Consider the following 9774-nt stretch of genomic DNA (forward strand, 5'->3'; position numbering starts at 1 on the left):
GTGTAGTCAGGACTGTGAAGCTCGTACACCGACGTGCAACCGCGAGGGAACTGACAACAGCGGACAGCACCCGGGAGGAGGATAGAAAGAGAGAAAAGTCAGTCTTCCAAACAAAAAGCTAACTAGTTGAGACCACCGTTCTGTCGGGGCTGCAAACTGCTTGACGTCAAAGCTATACACCCTCAGCGTCGCGGGCGCTGGGCAACCTGTCGGTTGGGTCCGGGCAACCCCTGGGGGGTAGTAGTGAGGCGCAGCTTTCCCACGATTGTCCCCGTAGCGGCGCGTCTGCCAGCCGTCGTGTAGGCTGCTGTAGAAAGCCAGCTGAGCGGTCAGGTACTTCATCTTCTGCGTTTACACGTACGGTATTCTCCCTAACTGTCCCTCTGTTACATGGGCCGATTTGTCTGAGTAGTCAGCGCAGGAGACATTCCCCTCGCGGCTCCATCCGGTTTCAGCATCGGGATTTCACGGGCATTTTCTGCAGCAAGGCCGCAGTAATTCCAATCGCCGAGCGTCAGTGTGCAGTCTTGCTCCGATTCGTTTATACTTGCCCTCTCGCCAAAATGAACACGCCTGCTCTCTTTCTATTTCTTATTGGCGCGTTCTGCGGAACGCTGCACCTAGCTGCTCAAATGAAGAACGATGTCATCCTGCAAGTTTCCGCAGCGGATGCACCTGTGAAAGTGGCTACGCGATATGACTCGAGCGGCGTTGGGGAGGAAGACCCCGCAAAAGCGGCAGGTGCCAAAGCGAAAATCATGCGGTGAGAGGTGCCCATCAGGTAGTGGCCAGCGTCCGATAGGTATTAATCTCCTCTTGTGAATAACTGGTGGCTGCTCAGTTTCGTATCGACATCCTGGAGAGAAACAATAGCCACCGGTAACGTTACAGAGGTATCCAACAAAGCATCCTGATTTTTCCCGCTGAGTTAGTGTTTTCGAGAGGACAGCAACAAATTACCGGGTGCCCCGATGCTGTGAACAGCTGTCAGCGTTCTGCGTTTGGTAAGGTCGGAGCGAAGCTAGATTTTGTCCTTTCTAACTGTGGTCCTGCCGTCTACCCTCGCAGACCGCGATCTAGCTTCAAGCCGTCCCGCCCAAGGCAGCTCACTAAAACTCTGAAGGCGGTGGCCGTCTTCGCTGCTGCTGTCGGTCTCCTCTTCGCGGCCTCCAAGTTGTGGCGATGCAAGGCCGCACTGTTCGGGACAGCGGAAGGGCAGCTGCGACCCGCTGGCGCCGGGGCGTCCACCAGCAGGAGGCTGGCCGGAGACGATGGCTGTGTAAGTCTTCAGTTGAGGCAAGGCGCTGCCGACATTCCATTGGCAAGCGAGTGCTACAGATGACTCAGGGAGCACTGAGTCTCGGGGCAGGGGATGCTGATGTACGGGACCGGGCACGCGCACGCCATATGTGACGTTGGTGTTGCGGAACTGCGGCTACCGGAAGACGTCGCAGTCCGGTCCGCTTTTTCGGGCCCAAGTGCGGCAAGGTCGTACCCCGCGTAACATCGCTTACCCTTTCTGCACGACCACCCGTGGGCGTCGAGTCCGACAGGTCTTCGTGACGCCTTTAGTCGCACGCGTACTTGCAACAGGCCCCGGAAGCGAAGAAGCCTAGGGGCATATGGCGTTCCTCGTTGTAGCCGCCCTGTTTTACAGAGACTCCAGCGGGTGTGGTAGCCTGCATGGCCACCGTGGAGGGCCCCGGAGGGCCGATGCGGGTCACACAACGGAGGCACACGGTGCTGTTGGCTTGCTCTTAACTTTGTATCTGCTGGTCACTGGAGCAGGAGGAGTCTGCCTGGGCCAGAAGAATTTCACGCCGATAAGCCTGCTTCCGGTGGCGACGTCCCAGCAGTGTGCTCAGATTGTTGTAACCAATCCCTGACAAGCATGGTTTTCGAGGGGGCCGCGGTTGAGGTAGCCTTAAGGGTATGTTGTGCGGGGAGGGTTAAGGGAGGTGCGTCTTCGCGGTCCGTTCGACTGACTACACGCGTGGCGAGCGAGCATGAGGGAGCTGTTGTAGGGGTCGCTTTATGCGCGCTTGACAGCTGACGGTGTAACGACCGCAGGAAGTGAGTACTCCTTGCGCCGCAGAGCCAGATTTCCTTGGCGCGAGTTCCAGTTGCTTTCCGTTGGCGGACTATCTATTTTCTGAACGGGTTGCGGGGCAGCAACGAGGAGTCGCCGAAAGTCACGACAGGATACGTATATGCACGCTCACCTGCCCAAGGGGACCGCCATCCCTTGTTGTTGGTCCGATAGAGCATCTTGGTGGATGTCGCAGAAGAGTGCTGGGTGGATTGTGCTCTTTTTTGGTTTACCGTATCCTGTCTGCAACACTGTTGTGAGCGGAAGGGACATGGCCGCCCTCGTTGAGGGCAGAAGGATGAATATCGTCTGTTCAGGACAAGGTGCGGAGGGACACCGGAGCTGCCAGAGCCCACGTCCCGCTGGTGGCCCAGGCTCTCCTGTCTCGGCTGATGCTAGGGACTTCGCAACGCTACTCGGCTGTCATATATCGCAGAAAGTACGCACACAGCATAGTGTTCGAAAAGCTAGGACCGTAGCCGGAGTGGTCCGCACGAGTGCCACCGAAGGCGACTGGAGGATTAGAGTGGCGAGGAGTGGTGTACAGCTTACTCTCCTTTGGCGGTCTTGTACGGCGTCAACTCGTTCTCAGGGTGAAGCTGCGAATCAGAATTCTAGGTTCGGAAGGTGGTTCTTGAATTTGGCAACAAATGCCCGAGGAGAGGGTTTTCGACTTTCGTGGTCGGAATCCTCGAGATTGTACGACAGGTGATGAGCTGTGAAGATATACAGAGTGAAGTCGCCCTGAGCGCATGCGGCTGTCGGTCACTTCTCTCGGGGAACTCGGGGCTCTTTCGCCGCGGAAACTCGGCGAAGGGCGCAACTTGCGAGCATGAGGTGCTCCAAGTGCTGTTGGGCATCTCAGTGGTCACGAGAAACACTCGTAGGGCCACACGGCTGGCTGGATGGGACAGGCAATTGCAGAGGTACTGGTGTGCCACGTCTCAAGCGGGACCTCTGAATACCCCCGTCTGCCTGCACAGATGCAGTGGCCCTGACGGTGTTACGCTTCGGGGCCGATGGGTCAATGTCCCCCCGACTACCCAGGATATGATCCCTTGCGTGCCGCACTCCCCACGAGCGGATACAGGGCTCGCCAGTGTCGCAGTTGTGGTGATTGGTCGCGAGAGCTTACACTGGGCCACAAACAGCTCTTTGCCCTTGCAGTGGGGTAGACTCACGTAGGTGACACTCTGTAGGCACCAGGCACGCGTCGTCAGGATCAGTGTGTAGCGGACACAACCAGGACGTGGACGGGCGCAAGCGGGGACGCCCAAAGGCTTTTGGGGTGCGCAGTAGGTCTCGGCCGTCCAGTGTCTGGTTCCCTGCGTCCGTCTTGTCAGTGTCGCCGAGTCCGTGCGGTGCGGAAGTTGCCGTTCTCGTTGGTGTCCGTCCCTCTGGCGGTGTGTCACAGGAGGTAAGTAGGATTTTCTTGAGCCTGCTTGGTGACCGGCAGCCAGCGAGAGTGACACGGAGTGTAGGCGCGTCCGCACCCTGCAGCGCATTCGGATATGAGCTCCAGAGTACACAGGGGCTCCGTGTTTCAAAGACTGTACCCGTCAAGAGGCGAACTCCACGGTTGCGCGCGTTCCCAGGTGCAACGGGACAGCCACAAGAAGGCCGGTGTTTGAATTTCGAGAATGCCCACGTAACTGCTGCGCCAATGTGCGGGCGCACTGGATGTGAACATGGACAAGGTACTTACTCTTGACGGCGACCACTCAAGTGAGGGAGGTAGTAGCGCCCGCCGCATCCGATCTCTGCGAAACACGTGTCTCTGTTCATTTTGGTCTGCCGGGAGCTGTGGTGTCTTGTCTGGCTCGACGGCTTCCGGACAGATTGGACGTGCTGTCTTCCATGAGGTCGGCAGCCAGGACCAGCGCGCTGGGCTCACAGCCTGAGATGTGCGAGGCTGGTATCGCGGCATCGCCCTTGGCCAGGTCAGTACCACGTGCACTGCGATCTTAAGCTGTGTCTCGGTTGCAATGACAAGGCTGGTCTGTTCGTTCCCGGTTCGGTTTCGCGTTTTCTAGGAGGTAGGAGCATGATACGCAGACTGTCTCTCCGCGTTCCATCGTGGCGTCTCTTCGGACAGACACTAGCTGCGCGCAAGATGCCTTTGGGCCTTTGGACTGACCTCGTGTGCTGAGTCGGCGGGACGGTATTTTCCTTGTTTGCTCCAAGAATAACTCGGTGTTGAAACAGGCGCCAGAGCTGGTGCGGCGGTCAGTGGCTATCGGGCTTGCTGTTCGACTACAGTTTGATATGCAAAATGCCAGGCAGGGCACGGGTACACTTGCATCAAAGCCCTGTCCAGTGCCTGACGGCTTGGCTCTTCCGGAGGCCCCGCTATAACCGTCACGGAGCGAGAAAGGTCGCTGCGGATGTATTTCCCTCGTGTTACTTACCCCGCGGGACAGCGATCAAGAGCGGAATGGGTCAGGGCGTCATTGCGCTTGTGTAAGGGCACAGGCAAAGGCTCCTCCGATGCGGGGTCCTTCCAGGCTTCTATCGCGCTGGCGGGTGAGGCACTTCAAACTGGCCCAAGCAAGACGATCAACCCCGGATGACTTGTTTTCGTTGCGGTGCCGTGCGGTCGACCGAAGGCAAAGCGGCGATTGCCGTCCTGCTGCGGTGTGCCCCATCTTGAGGTGACCTGCGATTGTAGGTGTCATCCCGTGGTGGAGGACTTTTCCGGTGCCAACTATTCATTGCCTGTGAGCATCGCCCGGCCTGATGTAATGCAAAACTCAGTGGCTGGTGGATTCTGGGCTGCACCGGAGTAGGACGTGAGCCACAGGATTTGTGAATAGCCGGAGCGTAGACTGGAGGGGTGTGGGGCTGGTGGAAGCCGCAGCTCTGCGTCTGAGCCGAACTGGGTGGTGTGAAGGGACGTCGTCTCCGAGACTTGGGCTAAGCTCCTGCCCCGTCATCTGGTAGAGTCGTGTCGATAACAGGGACGGAAGTAGTGTCATGACGGCTTCCGAACACGCCGAGGATCCGCCGCGCAGAGCACGTTTGTCGGGCGGTCGTCAACGCTGTAGTCAATATGGTGACCGTGGTAGCCCTCACGGGTTCGTGTGAGTGTGCTGTTGTCTCCCCCTTCGGCAGATGGTAAGTACAGGAGATTATCGAGGCCGCTGAGTGTTCCCTCCTTCCCCAGGTCCCGTGTTCCTCGGGACGCATTCGAGCTTCAGTGAGTAATAGACAAATACGTGTGCGGCTGGAGCGTCCGGCCAAGGCGATGGACACCCAAGCGGCACCAAGCGCTTTTAGCTACGTGCAGTGGGTTGCGCTAGCTTCGAATCACCGAAAAGCTCATCCGGTACTGTCCACGCTGGTGATGGCCACGTGTTGACAGAGCGGGCTGGTAACTAAGCGTGCCGAGGGATCTTGCATTTTATGACATCTGCCGAATACCGTCGGGGAAAGGGGCGACGTCACCACGGACGGTATGACTGAATTGCCGTTGCGGAGAAGTCCGACCCGACTACGCAGCTAGACGACCGAGTCGGTGGACGGTCAGAAAATCCGGGGATCTTCATGCGGTGGGCGCTCTTGTCAGCACGCAGAATACCTTCATTCATGTGAAAGACCAGGTGGGTAGGGAGGTGCACACGACTCGTGGTTTCTGGGAGAGAGTTGCCGTCCCGTGGTATGTGCGGGGACGCGTCGCCGAGTAATTTGGCAGTCCAAGCGCTGTTCCGAGGGGATGAGTCTACTGAGGTGTCCCGTAGGAGGCTTGCACTCACAAGTGATGCGGAAGCAGGAGCGTGCCGTCGCTTCGCATTCGGGCGCGCCCTCCTAGGCGCCCTCGCGGCGGTGTCGCAAAGCTGTGAGAGGTTTTCTGTTCTCTCGCACGAGCGTCGAGCCATTTGAGAGTGGCGACGTGGCCGGGACGTCAGCCAGTACTAAGCAGTCGTTGGCGGGTGTTCGGATCCCGGCGGAGACTTCGTTGTCCATACGGGATCGCGCAGCTGCGCCTGGTGAGCCTTTGTTCTTTCGCGATCGTCTTCGTAGCCGACCAGGCATAGCAGCGTGGGTAAGGATCATTGGTTACTTTGCGGCCTCGAGTGAGCCCCTTCCTGGCAAGAAGAGTTGTGGCCCCGTGCTGTCGGGCTGGCTGATCGATGCCGCGGTTGTCAACATTTATTCTGGTTTTTTGGACATCCTGAAGTATATATTCTAATTCTACCTGGTTTTGGTGTTATATCACAGACTCTGTCTACATATGCTACCCGAACGGTATTCGGTGGTCAATCTCTGATAACTAGCACAGGCCACGGCCAAGCTGTTGCATCACCGACGCGTGGTGTCCCCCTCAGACAGTACGTCAATATGTTGCAGCTGCCGAATTTCCAGTAGAGGCTTGCTTCCTCGTTCCCGTTACGTAAACCGACTTGCAGAAAACCAAACGGAGGAAGTGTGTGTCTCGGGGACAGGGGAGCGGCATTATGCGGTCAGTTGGGTTTTCCAACGTCAACCTGCGTTCTCTAGTTACTGCACCCCTCCTTGGCTGTCTTTTTGAAAGTGGCGAGCTACAGACTGTACAAGTATCCTGCGTTCCCTCTGCTATTGGGTTTCGTACTGGATACAAGCTGTTCTTTATCGTTTCCCAGGAGGAGTGCTTTTGCTTCGGTGGCCACGCGGTCGGTGATACAATACACTGCCTCGCAGAGTCAATTCGTCTGGCCAGCCCCCGGTTCACGGACTCCAGCACACTAGTTTTGTTTGCACTCTCGCATTCCGCGTCTGTCTTACTCTCGGGCTCGCAACGGGGGAAGACAAACCAAATGCCTGTTGGGACGAGCCCCTCCATGGTCGTGTAAGAAGATTTGGCGGCCTCCTCTGGTGGTCACCCCCGAGATCGAATAAGACGGCGTCTCTACAACTTCCGGGCACATTACGAGAGGCACCATCCCCTGGTAGATATGTGGGGACGAGAGGATTAGGGCTCACGGGTTCAGGACTTATAAGCTTCACTAGTTGAAGTCTGTGATCCCGTAGTGAGTTATCCGTAAACTCCCAGGAAGTCTTACAAGGAGGCGAGCTGCGAGCTGGCGCACAGTCACTGCACACGCTCTTGTCTACGGACGCCGCTGGCAGCGTGCCCTGCTCCAAAACTCTCCTGTGGAGACTGAGTGCCGCCCAGCTGGAGACCCTTCGTGGAAACCTGCAGTTCGACAAACAGAGCGCCTGACAGGCGGAGGGCTCAAGTGCGGCCGCTGGCGTAGTCCGGACGTGCGCAAAATTTTCTGCGCACGGTTTACGTATGTCTCAGCAAGTATGCCGTACTCCCGTCCAGATTCCTTGACGCCAAACAAATCTTCGAGTTTTCTGACACAGCGCCCGAAGTGATCACGCCCGCCGCGTGGGGCCTACCGGCCGGGAAGTGGCTGGAGTTCTCAACGTCACAACGAAAGCAGTCTTACCACAGACACCTCTGGTCTGACCGGGCGTCACATCGGTTGCCGATGTACGTCGCTTCAGAAGTGTCCGATGGCAGTGCCGGAAACTGAAAGGTCAGGACGCCAAGTCAAAACACGTGAGACTTGTTCGGAAGTAGTCCATCAGGCCTTCAATGACACGGACAACAGGAGAATCGCCTGGAAGGTTGCAGGCGGTCGGTCAGTTGTCGCGGGAGACTTCGTGCTGCGGTACCTCGTGAAGAGGAAATATAAAATCAGGACAAGAAGAGCGGTTTGTCCTTCCGTTGGGCAGGGCGCTCGCCCGATACGTTGTACTCGTGTGAAACCCACCTTGGTATTGTGTGCCGGTCGCTAGCCGTACCCGCCGCGAGTGGCAGGATTCGGTGCTGCAGGCGGACTAGGCGTAGGCGAGTTTCACCCGATGACACAGCTAAGGTTCAGCGAAGTGGACACCGAACCCCATAGGCTTCCAAACCTGATGCTGCTTCTGGGGAACGAAACGAGTGATGCCCAGCAGGCTGGTCTTTAGAAGCTGTAACCGGGGTTGCAAGCTTGTCTTCGCTACGTATCTGTGTGCTGGTGCGGTGCGGCTTTGAATTTAGCTGGCAGAAAGGACGACCCGAAGACGGGACTCGTACGACCTGGTCTAGGCGTCCTTCGCAATCGCCCGTCCGGTGCCTAGATTGGAGCTGTCGCAGGTGGGAAGGTTCAGTATCCTATCCCGTCGGTCAGGGCCACTTATATTTCCGGCCGAAGTACGCAGGCGGCTGATAGGTTAGCCGTCGTGGCCCTCTTATACGGTGAGAATGCTGCGTGTCTGGGCCTGAGCAAGGTGGCAGTACCATGTTGAGATCCAGTGATCCTGAGTCTCGAATTACCTCCGTGACGCAGATCTGGTTGGGAGGTGAAGTGTATCTGAGGCCCGCGACTCCCCCTGTGGCGGAACTCCAGCATCTTAGCAGAGACAAGGGGACCGCGAGGCAGGGGGGCGCGCAAGCGCGGCGGCGAGCGCAGACCGTCCGCAGGAAGAGCTTGCTGCGCGTATCCGTGTTTTTCAGCAAGTATGCAATAGTCTGCTCACAGATTCCTCTGGTCTCGCGCCGGCCTGCGCGTCCATGGACAATGTACACAGCTACAGGAGATTTTGTCGGGTTGGGAGTACCGCGCCAGGTCTTCAATGACACGCGAAAAGCAGAAGAACCGCGCTGCCGGTCCTATGTGTGCAGCGTGTCGTGGCAGGAAGAGATGTCTCCGTGCGGTCCTTCAGAGCGAGCGAATTTCAGAAGACTATCCCCCAAGACGAAAGGAAGCACGGGTTGCCCTCGCGTCGGGACAGAGTGGTCGCCGACTTTGTATTCGTGTCGAGGACAGCAAGTGTTGGGCGCCGGCAGCGTGTCATCCTCGTGTGGGGTGGCAAGAGCCAACCGATACTGCAGACGCACCAAGGATAGGTGGTGATTTCAACCGGTGACACAATTACGACCCAGCGAGGTGAGCTTTCGACACGGACACCGGAGGCTGATGCTGGTTGAGCCAGCGAGTGGTGCCCTGCAGACCATCAACTGGGGTCCGGGTGGGGCTGAAGCCGCGGTTGCAAGTTTTTCGTCACTAAGTGTTCGTGTGATGCAGGCGCCGTGCCGCCTGAAACTACGTGGCTGGGAGAGAGAACGACCCGCGGATGAAACTTCCCCGACCTGGGGCGGGGTCCGCGGCAGTCGCTCGCTCGGTCCGTGGACTGGAGCTGCCGCAGGTGATAAGGGATTCATTGTCTTGTCCTGCGTCTCAGGGCCACTTATCTATCGGGCCGAAGTACGCAGGCGGCTGCTATGTTAGCGGTGGCGGCAGGCCTGAGGGTGTTGCATGTCTGAGGGTGAACAGTGTGTTAGTATCATGTTTGTTCATGATTGTGAGCCTCGGGTAACCCCAGTACGCAGGCCTGGCATCCAAAGCCAGGGGATCCAGCTCTCGGTGCTTGTTGGACTCGACATCGAAGGCGGTGCGTACTCGGCATGGACCGGTTTTCAGTTGGACGTTGCTTCAGCCCCAACTGTCCGTCACACCACGTTGCTGCTGCTATACGAACACGTAGAAGTGAATGTAATTCCGGCAGACGCGAGAGTAGGGAGAGCTCAGGAGACATTGCCTCAGAGGGAATCAATGGCGGGGTAGAGTAGGCAGAGCTCAGGAGACTTGAGTGCCTCAGAGGGCATCAACGGCAGGGATTCTCGTGCCGACGGGCCAATGCCGTCCCGGCTG

At 57.8% G+C, this 9774-nt stretch overlaps 3 protein-coding genes across 3 annotated transcripts; all 3 read left to right on the top strand.

The window, feature by feature from the left end:
• On the top strand, positions 1 to 1279 carry CSUI_005769 (uncharacterized protein; the record flags this gene model as incomplete). Its single annotated transcript, XM_068065939.1, has 2 exons — positions 1 to 763; positions 1069 to 1279. Coding segments are annotated over exons 1-2 (411 nt in total), but the record flags the coding sequence as incomplete, so codon positions are not given.
• Positions 1280 to 3152: 1873 nt separating this feature from the next.
• On the top strand, positions 3153 to 4117 carry CSUI_005770 (uncharacterized protein). Its single transcript, XM_068065940.1, has one exon. The coding sequence runs from the start codon at positions 3778 to 3780 to the stop codon at positions 3988 to 3990; it is 213 nt and encodes a 70-aa protein (XP_067922084.1). The 5' UTR covers positions 3153 to 3777; the 3' UTR covers positions 3991 to 4117.
• Positions 4118 to 7397: 3280 nt separating this feature from the next.
• On the top strand, positions 7398 to 9453 carry CSUI_005771 (uncharacterized protein). Its single transcript, XM_068065941.1, has 3 exons — positions 7398 to 7611; positions 8121 to 8318; positions 8745 to 9453. The coding sequence occupies exon 3, from the start codon at positions 9040 to 9042 to the stop codon at positions 9349 to 9351; it is 312 nt and encodes a 103-aa protein (XP_067922085.1). The 5' UTR covers positions 7398 to 7611; positions 8121 to 8318; positions 8745 to 9039; the 3' UTR covers positions 9352 to 9453.
• Positions 9454 to 9774: the final 321 nt, after the last annotated feature.

This window comes from Cystoisospora suis (genome assembly GCF_002600585.1).
Source record: "Cystoisospora suis strain Wien I chromosome Unknown contig_2796, whole genome shotgun sequence".
Lineage (NCBI taxonomy): Eukaryota > Apicomplexa > Conoidasida > Eucoccidiorida > Sarcocystidae > Cystoisospora > Cystoisospora suis.